The following is a 22,475-nucleotide window of genomic DNA, read 5'->3' as shown; positions in this document are numbered from 1 at the left end:
GTTGAACTAAAAAGTCAATACTGGTCTTAGTGTCCTCACTGCGTGATGAAAGAGTGATTTATTTTCATACAAGTGTTGTACATATTGCAATAGTGTCTATGGAAGAAGCCCTTATAAGCAACATCAGCCCTGAAAACGTCACGGAATCCAACAACACTACAAGCTGCAGGTGGACTGTCCTTATTTGACCGGTACTTCACTCAAACTCCTTTAGCTACCACTCTATTTTCACGTTCTGATTCAGCCCCTCAAGCTCTTCCCTCCTCTTGACAGTACTTTTACTTCAGCTCCTTCAGAATAGCTGTTCCCTGCTTTCGAGGTTTTCTTCCTTGTGGACCGATCAGGCCCTGGCTTTTCTCCTCTCATTCCTAACTACCCTTCAGCATCGCAAGTCTGGTAAGAATAGCTAACTGTCTCTCTGAGACAAGCACCAGAGAAGCACTGGTGTGCTGCACAGAAACATAGTTCTCAACCTATGAAAACTTCAGACAGCTGTTTTAAACGTCCTCCATGGAACTCCTCACAAAGTTAGCAACACACACCTGCATTAGCATGGGAAAAAACAAAACAGCTTAATTACATGTTACAAGGAAGATTTTTAGTGGAGATTTATCTTCAATACATGGCCACTGGCTAAGTGCAAACATGCTTATCTTTTTTAACTTAAAGCTGCTATCCCCTGGAAAACATTTAAAACTAAAATGGAATTGTTTTTAGAGAGGCAAAGCTGAACTTCTCCTTTAGCTTGTCATCTGCAAAGCTGCTGCAATGATTTGGCAACTCTTTAGGAGTGAGAGTGTATTTACTTACCATTCTGATTACTGTTGCTGGTTGTGCTGTCCTCCCTCTCAGACTGGCTGGTGCTGCTGTTGGAAGTTGTAGGAGGAGGGGATGGAGCTCTACTGGAAGCAGCGCTTTCGCTTTCATCTAAGAGACGGTCCATATAGTCTCTAAACAACAGAAATGCCATAGTCAGCATTGCCTTTGCTGTTTAAAGGACTGGTTTAATTTGTAAAAATATTTACTGATCTATTTCACGTATGCCCAGATCACATTTTGGGGTCTCTATGAAACACACAGACTTATGGTTTGTCCACAGCAACTATGTTTTTGCTGACCAGCCACTGCAGCCAGCTTAAATAAATTCAGCCTGTGCTTATATTAAGTTCCAAAAGACTGTGCACAAGCAGAAACTACAACATGCTGTGATGTTCTTTGTGCAGAGTGTTTTCAGGATAGTGTTCTAAGGGAGGCTCATATTAAGCTCCTGCAATTCTTCAAAGCAGTGATAACACGCTATTAAAGTAAATAAGGTTTGTGTATATACAACCCTGAAAGGAGGAAAGTTAAGAACGAGTGAAAAACTTCAGAGTTCAACGTAAGACATATTTTTATATCTGAATTCTATTACAATCCTACATTTCAAGTCACTTATGTATAGTAAATCTCTTATGAAAGATTTAAACAAACAAAGCTGGTTGGTAAAGCCCTTCTGTTTGGATTAACACCAGCAACAGTATATCCTCACACACACAATTATTTTGGATCTGATGTTGCACTCTAAATTCCCAAGTCTATCTGCAATAGCTTTCAAGAACAGACAAGTACAATCCTTAGTAGCATTTCTTTGGATACAACTTTGGATATCATATGCAAACAACTGCAAAAAAATCAGAGAATATTTTAAGTCATTAACCCAAAACCTCTACTAATTTGGGTAAAATGGGGGCAAAAAACAGATGGAAGAAGCTTGTTGGGGGGGGGGGAGGGGGGGGAAGATAGTCCCTGACAATTAATTCAGAAGCTCTAGATGCCTCTCTGTAACAATCTACGTATCAGAGAAGCCACAGATGGCAACCCTTAATGTCATCCTGCAAATTCACTTCAGTGGTCAACACATGGTTCTAAAATGTTTAAAGAAATAATAATTTAAAAAAAAGAATAACAGAGAAGAAAAAAAGAGATGAAAGGACTGGGAGAAAGCCAGCTTGAAGGAGCGGGATTCTAGAATCACAGCATTCGAATGGAGGGCAGAAGAACTGGCTGACTTGGTCAGATGTGAGGAAGGAGAATACATGATGTTATGCCCAGATATCTCTCTACCTAGCAGAGAAGCAAATAGGCAAAGGAGCTATATAAGCACAAAAAAGCACTAGCACGGGTACTATATAGGCAGGGGTGCTTGCCAAGCAATACGCTTTAAGTATATACTAGGGCATATATCAAAAATCCCACCTGAACTTTGTGATCAATATCTTTGTATAAACACATTATGTATTTAAAACAATCCACATATTTGCAGAAACATCACGTCTGTGAAACATTTAAATAGAAAACAAGCTAAATTAAATAGCTGTTCAATGCAAATTTTTAGCCTAATTCCACACAAATGTATTCTAGAAATTACATTATATGCAACGTCCTGCTGCAAATTGGGTCTATGGAATCATTAGGTTGTCATTCAATTTTGTATGAGAGAAGCATGAAATAAAGATTTAGATCCGACATGTAAAAGCACATAGAAAACAAAGCACATCTTACGTTACACCAGGATGAAGATTGTATTTCTTCTTTCCAAACCGGGTCTGCTGCGCAAAGAAGTCATACCTCTCTGATTTCTTCCACATATAATAAAATGCAACACACTCACCAACTGATCTTGTTCGTACCTAGGGAATACATGTCACACAAACTTTGACGAATTCAAATACATTTTTGGCAAAAAGCTACATATAAATCAAAAGCTGTGAAATTCAAAATCAATGCTTCTTTATACAACAGAGGGAATACTGGAAACTAGAGACAGAGTTTCAGAGGCCCAGAAATTAAAATGCAAAGTCTTACTGTATTTTAAAGAATACTGGAGATATCTCAAGGTGCTGTAATCAAAGACTTCAGGAGGAACGTTCAAGTCTATTACAACAATCTAAGACTAGGGATGCAGATCTTCCCATATGTCTGTGCACAGCAAGATTTTTGCACTTTCCTGAACCTAGGCTTCACAGTCACAGTTACAGAGGATTCTGGACTTTGACAAACCAACTTGAGTATATATTTAGGATAAATTAAAAGGAGTAAATATAGTGCTTTGTGGATGAAATTGTACGTATGAATTTATTTACAATGACATTTCTTAAAAAAAAAAAAAAAAGAAGTAAATTTAAGAAATTCACTGTTTACCTTATTTGCCTGAATCACATGAAAATCCTTGCCATAGACTTTCAGCCCTTGTTCAAAGTTCCTACATTCTTCTTCTGTCCAAACAGATAATTCTTCTAAAGCAAGGAAATGCAATAAAGAAAACAGTGACTAAGATATAAGCATACAGACAATAAAAGAAAATTTAAGTGACACAAAACATACAATGATATTCAAGCTTCTTATGCCATCTGCTGACTAAATGAGAACTACCTCCAGAAATTTCACTTGCTAGTACAAAAAGGAAAATTCTCCCATCTAGTGAGTAGGCGGGAGCTTTGGCTGGCCTAAGTACCTTGTGGGTAGGGACCCGTTGTAAACAGTCTGTAACAACAGCTCTGCCCCAAGGAAAAACAACTAGGCAAGGGGAAGAAGGAAGGGCTGAGAAACCTCGTCTCACCTGAGATGAGCCATTTTGTCTCCAGAACCATAGGAAGCAGGTATCCTTCAACCCAGGACACAGCACGAAGCAGTTCATGCTATGGACTCACACTGCTTGCTGGTATTTGTAAGAAGCAGGTGAAAAGGGAGGGGAATGAGCTCTTCCCCTTATTGCTGATAAGGGCCAAAAACAATAGGCTATTAATTCCAGTTTGGCATAATGTGAAATTTTGCTCTCGCACTATTGAGTGGGAAATCTTGGGCGCGTTGATGCCAAAATAGACTCCTAGTAACTTTCAGACACAGTTCTAAGAACTTGACATAATTTGGCCTCATTGATTCTTAAGGTCACAAATAAATAAGGATCAAAATAGTGGGAGAACAAACTGATCCTGTTGATTTGATCATTCCTGCCTGTGATTTGCACAGTAAACTCTGGACAAGCCACACGTTTAAAAGCAGTGCCAACAGATCAATGTGCGAGGAAAATAACTTCCACCTTTTCTTAGTCTGTCTTGTTCCTTTGAGTACAAAGAAAAGATCAATATAAAAACAGGAAATACTAAAGACTCCCAAAGCATCTTCAAAACCATTTTTTTAAAGGGGTATACTTTTTAAAATAAAAGGTTTAGATGCTCAATCATCTTTATTTAGAATTGCAAATTATTTCGTTTTATACATGTTCACTTCATTAAATTTAATGACTGAAGAGGTCTAGAAGAACAATGAACAAAATACCCAAGGTATGTACAATTCAGCTGGCAAAAAGTCATTTTACATTTTAACATATCATTAAGTCACAAATATAAACATCAAGCTTGAAAGTTAATTTACAGAGCGTAAATTAAATTTACATTTGAGCATGTACCTGTTTATACTACATCTGCCAATTTAATCCTCTCTCTCAGAGAACATTAAGAGATTCACTAAAGGTTGCGTTTCAATGGGCACTAATATGTAATGCTTACATGCAATCCTATTCTAATGGAGTATCTCAATCTGTCTGACTGCAAAGCCCAATACCTGTGTGAGAAATAAAATGAGAGTTCAACAGTATAAATTTAACATTCAGGGTATCCTCACCTCTGGCTGCTTTTACATTAAATCTCAATCTTCGTAATGACTCTTCAGTATCAAAATTGCACTTAACCAATTCATACAATGCCTGGAAAGATAAAAAGACATACATGTAACATTCTAAATACCACTTAATTTATGTTATGCCACAGAAGTATAATTAGTAAATCACTAAAAAGTATTCAAAAAGAGATTAAAAATAAACTCTTTGAATGAATGTATTACAATTTAAGACAGAGCAAAGATTATTTCCTCTGTTTCCATTTCCAAATCTCTAATTACAGAACCACATATATACACAGGAATGCATGGGGGGGGGGCTGTATAAAGAAAAAAAAATAAGTAGGCATTCATAAAACTTAAAAAAAATTGTAATAGAACAGAACACATGTATGCACAGTTATTTATATATAAAATAAGGCATTATTGCATAAAGCAACGTTACGCCTAAGTTAACAGTTACCTTCTTCAAGTTTTGTATTTATTGACAGGAAAAAAACATCACAATTCTATTTCCCTAAGGAAGACTAAAGCTGTTTCAAAACCAATTTTAAGTCCTGGGAGTAAAACAGAATAAAGGTACAATTCATTCCGTAGGACTCTACTACAAATCCTAGTTATTCTTATATACCTGTTCATTGTCTTTAATATGTGATCCTTCCGGAATTGCATCTAAGCCTTTCTCATCACCCGTACGCCTTGATGCTTCATTTAGGAATTCAATCACTTTATCTTCTGGTAAGAAGTCAGGATTCCACAACAGCTGGTCATCGTTTTCATACACTGAATTAACCAAAGGCAAAAAGGAAAAAAAAAAAAAAAAAAAAGGAAAGCTAAAACAACAACAGAAAAGTTTATTCTCTCTGTTAAACCCTGGAAGACCACTAGCGCATAAATATTAATTTAGAACACCCATAAGGAATGGGCCAAAAATATTCTCATATACACAATGATCCGAACGAGTCTTTGGAGATTATTAGGATCAGTCAGATAAAAACAAAGAGCACAGCTCCAAAAACAGGGCGCTAAGACCCCTACCAGGTGCTCAGACCACTATACACAGACGTCTCGGCTAACATGGCTGGCAAAAGCCCATAAATCCACTACTTCTCTAGAGAAGATGATATCCAGAGGGCAGACTTTCGGAAGTCAAAATGGCTCCTGAAAGGAAGTCTTGCTTGCTAAGACCTTCCTACTACTTCCAAGATACCCTTCTAAAACCAAATTATTCAGGTAAAGATCACTGAATTTTAATACTACCCAACCTCTAGTGTTTTTTCCAGAACTTTTGAATAAGCTTTCTGACCAAGGAAGCTTTAGTAAACTGAAATTAATGGGATGAATATTTTAAGTTTGCAGAGCTATAGACTATTCAGAAAATATGGGAGACAGTTCAGAGGATATACCATTTGTCTCCCATATTTTCTGAATAGTCTATAGCTCTGCAAACTTAAAATATCAGTATGGCAAAATAAAGTAAAATTATTCAGGTTATTAAAAATAGAATTAGAATCTAAACCTTGCTAATGACCAGGCTTCAGTGAAAGAGGACCTTACAAAAACCAGAACAACAGTGATTTAAACATTTATCCTATTAGCTTGGTAAGCTTCTTTGACTCTTCGCCATCAAGAGAGACAAGGAGCAAACGTTTGTAAAAGCTGGGTTAGCACAGGTGCAGAAGATACAGGAGCATTCCATGCATCTAGAAAGCTCAGAAGGGCTGCTAGGTGCATCTTAACTTGAAAAACAAATTTTTAACATGAAAGTGGACCACAAATTAAAAAAAAAAAAGAAGAAGTTGGTAAGGAAAACGATTGAAGGTTTTGCAAAGAAACACAGTTCATTTCACAAAGCACGTATTCCATCACCTTTCCAGGGATAAACAGCTCATCCTGGAGGCCATCTCTAAACCAGTGGAGGACAAGAAGGTGATCAGGAGTAGCCAGCATGGATTCACCAAAGGGAAATCATGCTTGACCAATCTGATAGCCTTCTATGACGGAATGACTGGCTGGGTAGAGGAGGGCAGAGCAGTGCATGTTGTCTCCCTGGACTTCAGGGAGGCTTTTGACACCATCTCCCGTAACAACCTCAGAGGCAAGCTCAGGAAGCATGGGCTGGACGAGTGGACAGTGAGGTGGACTGAGACCTGGCTGGATGGCAGAGCTCAGAGGGCTGTGGTCAGTCACACAGAGCCTCGTTGGAGGCCTGTAGCTAGCGGTGTCCCCTGGGGTCAGTCCTGGCTCCAGTCTTGTTCAACTTATTCATCAGTGACCTGGAGGAAGGCACAGAGTGCCTCCTCAGCAGGGTTGCTGATGATCCAAAACTGGGGGGAGCGGCTGACACACCAGAGGGCTGTGCTGCCATTCAGAGGGACCTGGGCAGGCTGGAGAGGTGGGCGGAGGAGAGGCACCTCCTGAAGTTCAACAAAGGCAAGTGCAGGGTCTTGCACCCAGGGAGGAATAACCCCAGGCACCAGGACAGGCTGGGGGCTGACCTGCTGGAAGGCAGCTCTGCCGAGAAGGACCTGGGAGTGCTGGTGGACACCAAGTTGAGCATGGGCCAGCAATATGCCCTTGTGGCCAAGAAGGCCAATGGTGTCCTGAGGTGCATTAGGAAAAGTGCTGCCAGCAGGTGGAGGGAGGTGATCCTGCCCCTCTACTCAGCCCTGGGGAGGCCACATCTGGAGTACTGGGTCCAGGTGTGGGCTCCCCAGGGCAAGAGAGACATGGCACTACTGGAGAGAGTCCAGCGGAGGGCTACCAAGATGATGAAGGGACCGGAGCACCTCTCCTGTGAGGAAAGGCTGAGGGAACTGGGCCTGTTGAGCCTGGGGAAGAGAAGACTGAGGGGGGATGTGATCAGTGTACAAGTATCTGTCAAGAGGCCAGATGCTTCTCAGTGGTGCCTATCCTATCACTGATAGGATGAGAGGTCCCTTCCAACCTTGGCCGTTCTGTGATTCTTCATTAAGATATGACCTCCAGTAGAAGTAGAACACTTCTTTTCAGGAGATAACAGGTAATTGATTCTAAGCCGTTCTTAATGATGAAAGCAAAGCACACTGCAATGTTTATGAATGACAATGGCTAATAAATCTTGAAGCGCCTTCAGCATTCTTTCAGTTTTCAGAGATTGTTTGATTTTCAAGTCCAAGCCTCTCAATTTTGTAGATTCTTCATAATCTGAAATGCTCTAGTAACAGCTAACTTGGTCTCCATGCATACCTCCTCAGAGAGCCAGTCCACCTCAATTAGCTTAGCGTATATTACTTTGTCATTCTTTGCCCACAACAGCATGTCAGAATGCACTCTGAAAAGCAATGTAGTTATTCTTAAGAGTTCTAGCATTTTTGCACCTTTGCTTATGGAAACGGTTCCAAGAGGAGTAGCCTTTTTAGAGAGCAACAGAAAAAGATGGGAAAAGAAAATACTAAATACAGTCTCAGGCATTTATTTTTCTACTCTAACTTTCACTAATATTCCAGATGGAGTCCTGTCAAAGATTTCATCCAAAACACAGCAAAAAGGAAAGAAAGTGTCAGAATATGTAAAGCCCTACTGGTATATAAAGCTGGACAAGCCCTTGAATGACTGGTGAAAATTTAACTCTCCTCCTCAATACTTTTTTCCCCATGACGTAGGTTCTCTGTTCCACAAAGAGAGTTTTTCTGTAGTCTTGCACGCAACTTTTATGTAGGTTACTGCAATGCATAAAACAGCTATATCTTTTTTTATTGTTGGAGGCCAGAAGTCATTTAGAGCAAAGCAAATACCAGTAAGAGCAGGTGACTGATCAGTAAAGTACAGTTTACTGAATCTCTGAACTTACTGAATGTGTGATTCAAGCTCTATTTTTAGATGGTAGCAAGAAAGCATACAAAGAGCAACTTCTTCACAGTTGAAAACATACAGATTAACAGATATTTTATAATTTGCTGGTTTTGTACTTTTTTCCAAAACAGATATAGGCTGTAGCACCTACCAGTAAGACAAGTTATTAATCTACAGCAAAATTATTAATCATCAATATAATTACAGTTGCACTACAAGATTTATTTCAAAATGTAATTGATCTTTACAGAAATCTGATTTCTGTTTGCATTTTCTAGACTTGAGCTCTACTCAGTCAAAAAACAAACAAACCAACCAAATCAAAGCTACAGTTCTAGCATGCAGAAGGTTTTTGAAAGACCAAACAATGTACTTCTTTCTCCATGAAGTTTTCTGGCTATGTACAAAAATACAAATAAAAAAAAGATAATCAACATTCAGATGAAACGTATGAATTCTCAGTGTTACTCGCAGCAGTGGAAGTGAGCCGCTAATCCCTTCAGTCTCTGGAAATAATGTTAAATGTGTCTCCTAGAATCCACAAGGAAGAACAGAAGGGAATTTTGGTATGTAGAATAGATGCAAAGGAATCCATATTGGTTAATGTGAAGAGTGAAATCAAAGTTAGCCTTGTATAAAAGGCTTTGCATTCTGCACCAAACAAACACTTTCAAATAACTTAATACAAAGTTTAAATGACATTTAAGTGTATGAGCTTGGCAAGTAGGTTTTCCTGGGAACTCCAGGTTCATTTTAAATGGCTAGTCTGGACTTCTCACATAGTTTTAAGTTACCTTCTCTTCAACCTCTCTGGCTACCGAGTCCAGAATTTACTCCTGCTGACAGGATATGTCAGCTTCAGCGTGGACCTGCTGTCAGTCAAAACCAGCACTGACTCTCTCTTGATAGTGTCTAGCTACAACAAGCTACAGTGTAGCCACAACAACCTGGAGCTTAATGCAAGACAACTGCCACTGCTTGAGTACTTTCTCAAATTCCAGGAAGGAACAGTTTTGCGCTGGCTAGGTTAAAACTAGCTTATATTAAACCACAAAAGCTGCAGTCCCAGACTGAGTGCAGTGTAAACAAATTCTGAGTAAGAGGTTGAATCAACAGGGAAATTTGCTTCTCTCATGCACACAGTTGGGTATAAACCGAGCCTGCCTTCGTAATATTGACAGCGTACAGCTAAAGGCTCTGGTTGCAAGGGAAAACAAAAAGTTCCTCCCCAGAAGTAGGATGAGAAGTTATTTAACACTGACTGAAGAGTTATAAAGTGTGAAAATCAAAGCTGTTCATGCTGTTTTTCCCCTTCAACCATGTTAATCCAATTCCAGCCACACAATTTATTATTTTGTTTCACATAAACAAAATATACCAGGTGAAGAAGTTAAGATAATCTACATAAAAACTTTGTGTAAATTAGTAAATTAGAATACAAGGGCTCAATAGGCAGTAATCTAGGAATATAATCCACCTTTTCCTTTCCAAGCCTGAAACTTTGAGGGCGAAGTACATAGTTTGAGATGTAGTATCTTTCACTTGAAGGAGCTGTTTTATTTTGTAAGACATACGACATGAGTCAAATAAATCTTCCATTTTTCTCCATCAAACACTGAAATTAATCATTTTGACAATGATAGTAGTGTTAAGTCTCACCTTTTTCATTCTCTTTGTATTTGCATACACCAGCTGGAATTTCAGCTTGAAACATAGACCCCACCATGATTTCCTGTTTTGAAATAACAGAAGCAAAAAGTAAAGCAACCACAGCTGTGCTTCCCCCCCCCCTTAGAGAATGACAGTATGACCATATCCTTTTTTATTCTTTAAGACTTTTATTATGTGAAATCTAAAGAAAGAGTAAACAGAAAACTATATGGAAATGTTTTTTCGACTATATGGAGAGGTCTTTAACACTGGTTACTATCAGAGCTCTTACTTTTGTGGGACAAAACAAGAGCGGAATTGGGTAATCTACAGACCTGACAGTTTCTATGTAATAGATCAACTCATTATTCATGGAACAAAGACTTTTTTTTAGCAGCCCTTAATATTTACCTTTTTCCAATCTTCTGATGGAATATAATCTTCATCTTCTTCAGATTCCTCTTCTATTTCACTGTCTACAAGAAATTGTTTAAACATTTACATAGAACGAGCGATGAAGGAGCCCATGTAGGCCAACAGCAGCCTCCAGCAGAGCCAGGCTGAGCAACGCAGCCCGTGAGGTCACAGCAAGCCCCAGGAGCACCCTCCACGGGCGGTGGGAGGACATGAGCTGGGCTTCTTGCCCCACTGGTGTTCAGCAGCCCCACTCTGCCTCTCAGCCATCTCATCTAATGCTACAGAAGCCCAAACGGCAGTTCGCCTGACACTGCTAAACGTCTTGGTGTTGACTACTTTAAAAAAAGAGACCCACCCAATGTTCGTATTTAGAATGGCTTAATATACAGAACAGGGTATGAAAAGTTAAGACACAAATGAAGACATCATCAATTTTAATACTTCCTAATACAACTTTCCTCCATCCAGCTTTGAAGCAGTTGAAATGATCCACCCACACAAGTTTACTCATTATTTTCTGAAAGTATTTTTAAGTGGATGTTCACACTGAAATCTAAATTATTTGCCATTTCAACATCACTTTCAACAAACTCCTAACTCAGTTACTGCTGCTCTTTCTCCCTTGCAGCATCTTAGTCTTATGGGAATTTAGTAGGCTTGGATGCATTGCTGTACTTAAAGTAGATTATTTAGGATAAAATGTTAGGATTTTAATGATATGGGAGTAGTTTCCTTTCACAAGGTACTGAAAGCAACAAGTGCCAAGTTTACGTATAGCATGTGACAATCTAAAAAGATTTGGACATTAAATTATATTCTGTACGCAGTTGAACATTGTTAAAAAACCTAAAAGCAATGCAATACACTTGCATTATGCTAAAGTTTAAAAAAAATAGAGTTAATATGTTTGCAAATATCTTGGTGCAAATCCCTGCATAGCCTCATGCTGAGGTTCCTTGGCATTTTTGGATTAATATAAACTACAGATTAGAAAACTGCATCTCTACAATGTTACGGCTAATAAGTATCAAGTAGAAGGTATTCTATATCAAGCAGAAGCAACCTTTGCCTTAATTTTCATTTGTTAAAACAGAGAACAGTAGGAATTCAAACATCAGCAACAATCAAGCCTACCCAAGGAAGGTAAAGTATCTGTTGTGCAAATGGCTCTCTTGATAGCACAATACTAAAAGGTTCAAGATCTTTTTAAGTTGTCTAATCAGGACAACTATATAATTAGATCAACAGTTTCAAATGGCTGCCAAACCAATTTTTAAACAAAACAAGAGAAAAAAAGAATCAGTCCACAAGGCTGGCAACAGCAGCAAATGCGCAGTTTTTCAAGTAGATTTTCTTCGTGGCTATCTCCACCTTCATTACTTCAGGTTTAACAATCTATTGGCCTTTTTCAGATTTCACCGATTTTGTTTTTTCTATTAATGATCTTGAAGAAAAAGTCAATTTTTATTTCTAGTAAATTTTGTTTATTTCTTCATTCACTAGGACTCTCAACTTCTTTCAGTGAGGACACAAATTAGTGTCACCTGGCTTTGTCATGATAACCACATGCGGCACAGCTATTACAGCAACTATCTAGTTGGAACAGTGCATTTCTTACCAGCAAGTATTTTTACCTGTGTCCTTGGTGGGAATTGGCAGCTGAAACAAAGATGGAAAGGTAATACCACGCTCAACAGCCAGGTGTTGCTGGACGCCTACTTAATGTTCCAAAGACACTAAAGAAACGCTGCGATTGCACAGTACAGCAACATATGAGTTGCAGATTCCACAGCAGAGTATTTACTAAAAAGATCATACTCCTTCACTGTGCAAATTAGTCTCAGAAGTCATTTACAGCACTTGGTCTCCACGTGCAGGGAAATTTTGCAAAAGGGCACATCCACATGGATCAGTTTTTGCTGGATCATAAACTGAACTGTTGAAACACTAAGAGCAATTTAATTTTTTCAAAAAACGTAGTCCTTTGTTTTAAGAAGGGATAATACCTAGTGCTCTTACAAAACGGCCCTCATCAGGTGAGAAGATTAGCATTTCGCTAAAAATAGGATTTTTGTTACTCGTTATTTTCAGTGTAATGATAATCAAGAATAGTGATAAGAAAAAACAAACAAATGCCTACAGGCATCTAGATGCATATTTCAGAAAAAGAACATCATGTTAATTAGAGCTGTTAATATGCAGAAGCCAGTTATATTGAGATGACTGTACTTAGTATTAAACTATACATACTTGTATCAAAATATTTACATCGACGAGGGCGAATTATCTCCCGTGGATCTTGAGAAGCAACAGATGGTGCTGGGTCATCATTAGATGACTGTGTCTCGTCTTCCTGACCTGATGAATCCTTTATGGTCTCCTCCTTAAATATAAAAAAGCAAAGAGGAGACCAGTTATACCTTTTGTGTGACAAATACTATTTTGGCAACATTTCTCCCCCAAATGTCAACCTATCAAAGTCAAATATCCTGTGTCTAACTTCAAGTGACTGTACAGGTTGTGGCTTGTCCAGACTAAGCCATAACAAATGTTTAAACGCATTATATTATTTTTTGACCTGGATTTTAAGCATTATCAGATTTAACACTCAGACTAATATGCCAAAAACATGAACCAGAACTAAATACCACAGCTTGTTCTTACATCAGTCAAGCACACTCTTGCAGTTTTCATTCAAAATCCATCAATAATGGATTGCTAGAATTTGAACAGAGTCATTTTCTTCATCAGAGAAAGGAGGTTTTTTCCTGCATCTTCCAAAGTTTGCTGTTTTATAAAAAGAAAAAAAATTGAGGAGAATGCAGGCTATGCTAGGTTTGCTCTGCAAAGCAACTACTTGTCCAGAAAAACCTCACGTATGTAAGATTTCTCTGCTTTAATCTTTTGGACTGTTTTTTGAGGATATGGAATTGGCAGACCTATGAACAGACTCAATTGTGCACCACTGGACATAGTATCTGCTACTTTCCTCAAATTATCATCTTAAACTCCTATCAAATTATCACATGAAATTCCCATCAAAACAGGGATTAGAAAATCTACTCTTGCTCTTGACTACATTCGAATTACATGTTTTCCTTTTCTGAAATAGAGTTTTTTGATAGAAATAGATCAAAATCAATTCTATGCTTAAAAAAAAATAGAAAATCTATTGCAATAAGTTTTCTTGCAACTACTGTCCTGAAATTTTACCTGTCTTTAAATCTTTCCTTATAAATTTTCAATAAAGAGGACAGAAATTATCAATTGGCAGCACTTTTTTCAACTTCCATTAAAAAAAAAAGTCAATAACGTGGTTTGATACCACAGGTACAGTGTATCAACAGACTTGAGTGTGCATATCACTGAGCCATTAAAAGATCAAAAGTTAGAATAAGTTTATTAGAAAAAACACAACAATAAGTATTAACACAATCAAGGAAAATTAAAATGATAGACATTTAAAAACACATTAACGTTTTCTATTATGCACGCTGCCAATGTCTTTTACATGCTTTATGAACAAGTTGTGAGCATTCATACTTGCTCATTCTAAAACAGAGGCATTAGGCACAACATGTTTATGTGTACCTTTAACAGCAAACTAGAGTATTATCACGTGTTCAGCTTAAAGCAGATTAAAAATAGAAAATAGCCAAGTGCAATATCACTAAGCACGTAGAAAGATTTGCACTTGCAGAGAAAGCATGAATGATTTATAATATGACTCCACAGATGTATTTTACTGCCTCTCTGCTAAGATCACGCAAGTATTTCAAGACTATTTCATACTCATTCTTGTATGCTGAGGCAGAGTCGTAACAGGCTAGTGCTCTTTGCGTCCAGCCTCCCCTCTCCCTTTTGTTCCAATCCTCTCAAAACAGGGTAGGATAAGTGAACATGTACTTTTGATTCAGCCACAGTTCCAAGTCTGCCCCTAGTTTAAAATGCTGATTAAGTTTAGCGTGCCAGACTGAACTGTCGCTGCTGGTGGGCAGGAACACATCCGTTTCTGCAGCTTACTACAAACTTGTTAGTCTCCTACAAAGGAACAAAGACGACTCCTCATGCTGCAAACATCTTAGCAGTGAGAAATACTGAGATTTTATCCGTTGAAGAGAAAAGATAAGCAGTATCTTAAAAAAACAAACAAAACAAAAAACAAAAAAACCCCCACAGAGCTAGTGACAGATCTGGAGAACTGCTGAAGTGGTCATGAGAACATAGCAAATGGACGTTGTGACAGAAAGTAATCAAGAAGCACAGACACAAGAAGGAAATGAGACTTCAGGAGTACCGCTATGCACAACTAAATTAACCTCTGTGTGTCTTATTTTAATTTTGCATTCTTCATGTTGCCTTAGCTTCTTCCCCTCCCCAGCTTCTTGAAACTTTTCTAATGTAAAGTAGCTACATATCTTTCTTCTTTCTGAACTATTCAACCTGTGCAAATAACAATCTTTTACATATATCAAAGGAGCTCATAAATCATAAGAACTTAACTTTCCAAACCAGCTATCTCATTCCTTTGTGTCTCTCCTGAGATTCTAAAATGGGTAAGAAATCAAAGAACAAAATGGATCCTTTTTAAATCCAGACTAGGTAATACCACTTCTACTAATGCTTATGCTGTTTTGTTGCTGACAGTACAAAGGTTTCAACATTATACTGTAATTCAGGAAGCAACCCTGAGTGCCACCAATAATGGAGAAGTTACAGCTGTGTCCATGACAGGGCAGCATTATTACGAATATGTATGACACAGGCAAGCAGAAAAGACTCTTCTAAAATTAGATTTATTCATTTTAAGAGCACACAGGAAAGAATTTTAAATATGCCAAGTTCACAGCTGTACATTACGCAAAAATATTTGAAGCATTAGATTTAATCAACAATTTAAATACAACCAGGACAATTACTGCCAGTTTGTAAAAATACAATTTAAAGTAAGAAAACTTGCAGCAACCTCCAACACTCACAGAGACATCTTTTAATTCAATTTCCCACTTCACTGTTCAGTTTCAGTAATCAGCTTTTTACCTTGAAATAAGTAGTCAGACATATTTATAAAGGTGCCTTTAGGCATTTAAAACTTAAGCTCTGAAGCCAAATAATTATTTGTGAAACACAATTATGACCCCTTCTTACACGATACTGTATGTATATATGTACTCCAATTTGTTTCAGCAACGGTGTGGAATGATACAGATGAAATTAAGAGTAATTACGAGAAATACAGATGGATAATTAAGAGTAAACATTAGAGTACAGTACACAAAGCATCTGAAATCAACTATACTGGGAATTATTTCTGCTGTGATGTGACACCTTGAACAGTTGTCTAGTACAGAATGGCTAAAGGGAAGTAAGTTTCAAATTAGTGTAAACACTTACTTTGTTTTCTCCACTACAGCCACTGTTGTCATCATTATCCACATCGTCGTCATCATCTCCCTCCTCCTCTTCCTCTTCATCATCTTCATCATCATCCTCCTCTTGCAGTGGAATGGTACCATCATAGCCATAAAGGCTAAGCAGCTCCTGGATTGGCATATCACTTTCCTGAGAAACATCCAAAGTTTGAGATTTTAAGAAAAATATTTCACATCACACGTCTGCTCGGCAGTTTAGAAGTATTTTAAACATAACCCAACAAAAATAAATATGTAATCTTCAGGTATATTAAGAATGTCCGCTCTAAAATGAATGGATGGTCAGAATTAAAAGTTTCGGGGGGGAGGGGGTTCCCTAAGACACTTCCCCCCCCCCCCCCCCAAATGCAGCAGAACTTTTCTTTCCTCATCCTCTACACATTTATAGCTGACTTTGCATAACAGCACGTTCTTAAAGGGGCTATAAAGCCCATTAAAAGGGCACCAGAGGGCTGTTTGCCCCATACTGCCCCTGGTATTTGCCTACTACCACTCGATCAAAACAGCAGCACTGTAATGTGACAGGTTACATCTGGTTATATACGTAAGGGAGATGCTTGTTTTACGGTCACGCAATGAATTCATGCCTATAAAATGACAAGGCACACATTTATCATGTGACCAAGATATAGGTGCTGTCCATCTCAGTGACAGATGAAAAAATGTGCAGGTGGCTCCTAGAATGTGACTGAATATCTAACTAGTCAGGTAACACAGATGCTTGCATTTCAGTTACGTGCTTTGGAGGTGCTGTCAGTCCCTGGGGAAAGACCGTAGCTAAAGGCTACCAAGATAAACCATCCAGCCTACAACCCATTTCACACCCAAGATGACCTCAGGAAAGAGTGGCAGAGAAGATGTGAAGGAATTACTCTGGCAGCCAAATACGACGTGCGGGCCACACATCATATACCTTCAGTACAGACACAGTACAGTACAGACACACCTTACTGGAACGTTAGTTGATTTTTTTTTCTTTTCTCCCACGAAAACTGCCGGAAAAAGTTACAGTATTTTGCACTTATTTATGGAAAAAGAAAGACACAACATATGAGACTGCAGCAACTACTTCACACAGACAGGTAAGATGCTGATTTGTTTTTGTAGGTACTATGAAGCTAGCTGCCTGGCAGTAATTTGCCCTAACGCATGGCAGCGCTTTTTACAGCGGAATAAGGACCAGAACTTGCACTATCTAGCTTGAACATGGTGTTAAATCTTGTTTTGGGGGAGTTGCCATATAGGGTTGACTCCGTGCAGTCCTATGACCATGGCCACGAATACAAAGTGACGCAAATCAAATGCGCTTTTCAATCTCATTGTGCCTCTCCGCTTCCTGGGTGAAACAAAAAATGAGAGGTGTGTATGACGGATCACCTTATATTCAGGTAAAGATAGTAGTAATGTTTACAGATACATGCACATTTCCTCATTTAGAAGAAAAGCAAGAAGCTTTTAAGCTAGTTGTCCACAAAAAGCACACACAGTTGGAAGCAAACCTATTAAAATACATGCACATTTAAAAATCTTTATATTTAGAATGCTGATCCACTCTGAAAGGCTATTTCAAATGACATAGACTCAAGTTTACTGGCTCCAGAACCATTATCAGATGCATTCACTTTATTAACACAAACTATTAATTGCCAAGTCTGCAAATGAATCACTTTTAATAGCTCAGTATCCAGCCCGCAGGGGCAGTATATGGTTTCCCTAAAGAGATTTTTCAGAGCAGAAACTTTCGGAGAGCTTTTCAAAAATCACCTCTCACAAGAGCATATCCTTTGCTTATTATTCAGAGGTGTATGCCTATTCTCAATACTACTACTTAGTAGGTAATTTAAGTCCTGACTGATAATCAGATTTCGTAGTTATCTGCCGACCCTACGTTTCCTCCAACGAACTCTTTTATGAATTAGCCACCACTGATCAAAAAATCTCTATTTTCTTGAGACACGCTAATAATATCAATTACAAAAGGCAAATGTTGCTAGTTCTGGTGTGTAAAATTAAGTATACTATAGGGGGTTATCAGGATTCATTGTCTATTTATGTTATTTTATTTCAAAGAACTAAACCATTCAGTCAACTTACTGGGCTAGTCTTTGGTAAGCTACATACGCAGTAGATGCAGACTGCGTGGGCCTAAATCTTCTCACCTTCCCTCTTCACTTCTTGGTCCTACCGTATTGTTTTATGGAATGAACACTTAGAGGCAGGGAACTTATGTTTTACGCTGACAACAGACAGGACTGATCTGAATTAAAACGTTATAGTACAGCTATCAGAAAAATAATATTCACGATACCAAAACAAACGTTCTCCAGTACATTTGGGAAAGTAATACACTTTCATTAAACAGGTGTCACCGCTATTCCATTTGAAGACACATACTGAGAATTGGGAAAATACTACTACGATTTGTAAGTATGTGAGAATAATGTAACAGGCATATTGCTATATGTTACTTAGGAAAATGGTATTGTATTTAGAACATTTTTCTGAGGTAGAACCTCTTAACTTGACATACACCATTATAATTCAAAAAGCTCCAAGTGCCAGAAACTCCCCAAGACAAAATGCTTTGGGTACCTAACGATGATTTCTGCATTGTTTTAGGATACTGTAAAACGAGGAAAGGTTCTTCCATCTGGAGAAGAGCTAAGTGAATGGGAGTGATGTAACAGAGAACTATATCATAATCAGAGGAGGTAAATATAAATAATTGTGCACTCATCTAAGAGCTCAGGGGCAACCCTTGAAATGAACACACACAGGTTTAAAAACCAAGATATTCCTCAAACTAAATGAAATTGTGCAACATTGCCATATGCCTTGCGGACGCTAAGTTTACATAGGTTAAAAATCAATTGGACAAACTGGTAGTGGGCAGGGGGAGAAGAATGCTGAGAAGTATTACAGACAAAGACGACAACACCTGTTCCAGGTGCACCTCAACTGCAACCTGCTGGAGGCTGGAAGAGTATTTGGGGGAAATACTGCATACTTCCCCTGTTTTATACTCCTCCTCAAACACCTGCTCTCAGCTTTTGCTCCTAGCAGTTCTCCCTTTTAAAGGGAACAGGATGTTGATGCATGTCCCTAAGAAAACCCAAGAGTCCTCCATGAAAAGGAGGGCCCAAAAGGAGAAATCAAGCGATTACGGGGAACAACAAATGGAAAAAGGAAGGGGGTCAAAGGCCTAAAAATATTTAAGTCATGCAGGGAGGCACCAGGCACAGCACCCTGACAATGCTCACTGCTTCCTAAAGACACCCAAGCAGCAGTGCAAACCACCCAGTAGCACTCTGCCCACAGATGGGACAAAGGTAACGAGCTAGACCCCATAGTCATCAAATTCCCCATATTACACTCCTTTCAGCTGCTGCCTTTTATAGCCAGCTTGGCTAAGAGTAGGAGGAGACTAAGACTTTCTGTAACTTGGTGGGGCCTGGCTACTTACTATTTCCAAGAGAGAGAATGAATACAGCCTACCAGAAATTATGCTGCCCAGTTTCCCACATTTGGGAAAACTGTAGCATCAAAATAAGCCCAGAATACAAGAGATGTGTCCCATCATGGGGAAAAAAAATCACCTTCCTGACCACTGCATCTCCTGGGCTGTGGGAAAAACAATACTGGGTTAGCCAGGACTTTGGTCAGATACCAGTACGGATGTTCGTACATAAGAAAATAGTATTACTGAATACACATGCCTGGATATGACCAAACACAGTCTGATGCATCACATTCCAGATGGCTTTTCTGCTCCCCAAGAGTTCTTACCTTTCAAGAAATATCACCAAGAACCATCAAGTCCCATAATTCTAATTCCTTTCAACTACTGTTCCACTCTCAGAGAACCGTATTTTTTCCATATGCTATAGCAGCATAGAGGGCGACTTCAGGTCTCTAGAGAGAGACGAGCTACTGCCATTTACACAAAAACGTATTCACATAAATCCATACACAAATGCAGGGCACTGTCAACCTCAAGTAGTAATGTACTACAGATTCACCAAATTTTCAACCAATGAGTACAAAAGATCCTTAACCTCAGAGGAAGGTGTTACTTCTATGACACTCAGAAGTTAAATCATTAAGGTTCAAAAATTCCTTCGCAAAGCCTGACTGCCACTTTGTCTCTGAAGGAGCTGAACTAGTAAATCCAGCACATTCAAAGCCTAGGGGGAAATCTGAAGTAATATGTGTAAACGACTGGGGAAAGCAAAGACAGGATAGCACTTGTCTTGACAACAGTTTTGCGGCTTAGGTTGTCTATCATCCACGTCGAAGAAAGGACATGGTTTTCAAAAAAAAAAAAAAAAAAAAAAAAAAAGGTGTGGGGGGGAAAATAAGCCTTGATGTATGGCTTGCTATCCCAGAAGCAGAAGTAACTACAGGTCTCTAGCAAGATCCTGTTGGCGTGGAAGTATCTGAGGCTCAGTAAAAGGTCTACCTACAATATCCATACAACTTGACGGTAAAATTCTGTGCCAATCTGTAAAAGCAATCTCCAGAGAAGAATAGCACATGGAGCAATTTGAATCCAAGTCATAACATTGCTCACTGCCCTTACTACAAAAATTTCTGAAACGTGGAAAAATTATAAAGTTATAGCCCCTACAACTAGGATATGAGGGAAAAAATTGATGTTGAAATACGATTAGAAACAAAGCATTGTAAATGTGGTGATATAATTACATAATCAGATGTTGAGCCTTTACAAAATATGAGGAAAAAAACCCATGTATTTTCAACTTAAGAACCGTATGACATACATGTGAAATTCTATTTCCCATTTAATCTAGATGAAGCATGTTTAGATTCACGATTTATTTATCTTTAGGTTTACAGTTTAATATCAAACCTGAAATTAACAGAAAGAAATTATCATTTACATCTGAAATGTAGATTAAATTTATTAAATTAATTTAAAGCCATATGGGTATAATCACCTACACTGAACAGGATTTGTACATTAAATTTCTATTTGAAGATTATTAATGATCTGTTCCGGAAGCTTTTTCAGTCAATGAGGTCACAGTATCTAAACTACTCTAGAACTTACAATGAACATTTACAATGAACATTATTTACATTATTCTTTGTAAAGAATATTATTCCTGACAGAGGAGTAATTTAAAAGTAGTACATAAGTGATAGCAGAAGCTTAAAACAAACACGTTTTAAGATGTATTATTACTATTATCAATACTTGGAAGCTCTGATCCCAGCTCTGCTGATCTTACTATGTGGCTTTGAGCAAACCACTTAATCTGCATCTCCGTTTCCTCTGCCTTAAAAAGGAAGATACTCCTATCTGCTTCACTGAAGTATTATATGAAAGTTTGTCTAAAAAATGCAAAAGAAATGTAAAATTATTGGATTCTTATTAAATTGAAATTTGTATGCACTAATCAAGTGCAAGCGTTTATTAGGAAATAGTAACACTGGAACATACAAGTTTAGTCAGAGCATACTTGAACTTATATTAGCTCCAAAATGCAAGTCCTGTACCGATAAATATAAAGAAACTACACAAGCACAGAATTATACATTATTGCATGTTTATGCACCAGTTTTCTTGTCCCAACTTTTGAGAACTGCAAATCTAGCTCGGCCCCTTCCCCCATCTATATTATTTGCCTATTAGTGTTTTAGGGGCATGTTTTTGTTTTGTCCCAAAGAGAGGGGAAAAAACCTGCACATGTTTTTGCGTAAGACTGTGGGCTGTGGTTATGTTTTATGACTACTTAATGCTACCTACCCTGTTAAGATCCTCTATTTCAGAACTGAAGTTTGTTTCTCCTTCCATCATTTCCTCCTCTTCTAATGTCCGTTCATCATCAAAGTCATGCACCAGCATATCAGCTGATGGATCAAATTCATGGTCATCAGATGTTGCTGAACCTCCTGATAGAAAACATTTTAAAGATTTTTTTTTAGTTAGATCATGGCCTCAAAGAGTTTAGTTTTTTATTTTGGTGACATTTTAATACTCAAATTATACTGAAAAATTAAAGTATCTTCAAAATCACTAAATCATTTATCTTAGGGAAAGCTAATCCTATTATTCAGAGGACAGTGAAAGCTGCCATTTGGGTGATAAGAAATCATGGAAAAAAGAACCAGGAGTTAGCCAGTCAATTCTCCAAGTACTATAAAACTGGACGTTGGGCCCCTAGTTAAATGCTTGTACAATGTTCAGTTGTTGAAGACATAATTCCTACCTAATCAGAAGTCTATCTGAATCAGAGTTCTACTGGGAGCAAAAATACTCATAAAATACAAACTTGGGCAGTTGTTTCTTTAATACTTTCCAAGCCTTCTCGTTTATAACTACAAAAACATAGCCTTACAACTTTTCCAAAATTTAAGCTTCAAGTAAGCTTCATAGTTATGTGGATTTTATATATATGATGTAGAAACCTTAGTTATTTTTCCCCATGCATTTTTCACAGTTCTTTGTAGAAAAGTCTGGTT

At 38.1% G+C, this 22,475-nt stretch overlaps 1 protein-coding gene across 4 annotated transcripts in view; it reads right to left on the bottom strand.

The window, feature by feature from the left end:
* The window catches only part of MIER1 (MIER1 transcriptional regulator), a 44,119-nt gene that overhangs the window by 3,498 nt on the left and 18,146 nt on the right, over positions 1-22,475 (bottom strand). For 3 of the 4 annotated variants that reach the window (XM_068953485.1, XM_068953482.1, XM_068953483.1), the window contains exons 3-12: positions 21,760-21,905; positions 15,952-16,119; positions 12,808-12,940; positions 10,552-10,616; positions 10,150-10,222; positions 5,288-5,439; positions 4,663-4,744; positions 3,181-3,275; positions 2,542-2,669; positions 811-950 (exon numbers count right to left, since the gene is read on the bottom strand). In XM_068953485.1, coding sequence (XP_068809586.1) covers positions 811-950; positions 2,542-2,669; positions 3,181-3,275; positions 4,663-4,744; positions 5,288-5,439; positions 10,150-10,222; positions 10,552-10,616; positions 12,808-12,940; positions 15,952-16,119; positions 21,760-21,858 — 1,135 coding nt within the window. In that variant the 5' untranslated portion in view covers positions 21,859-21,905. The remainder of the gene's footprint in view (positions 1-810; positions 951-2,541; positions 2,670-3,180; positions 3,276-4,662; positions 4,745-5,287; positions 5,440-10,149; positions 10,223-10,551; positions 10,617-12,807; positions 12,941-15,951; positions 16,120-21,759; positions 21,906-22,475) is intronic. The other variant, XM_068953484.1, reaches the window with a different exon arrangement.

The sequence above is a fragment of the Struthio camelus genome, chromosome 8 (assembly GCF_040807025.1).
Source record: "Struthio camelus isolate bStrCam1 chromosome 8, bStrCam1.hap1, whole genome shotgun sequence".
Taxonomy (NCBI): Eukaryota; Metazoa; Chordata; class Aves; order Struthioniformes; family Struthionidae; genus Struthio; species Struthio camelus.
This window is presented reverse-complemented; position numbering and strand designations above follow the sequence as displayed.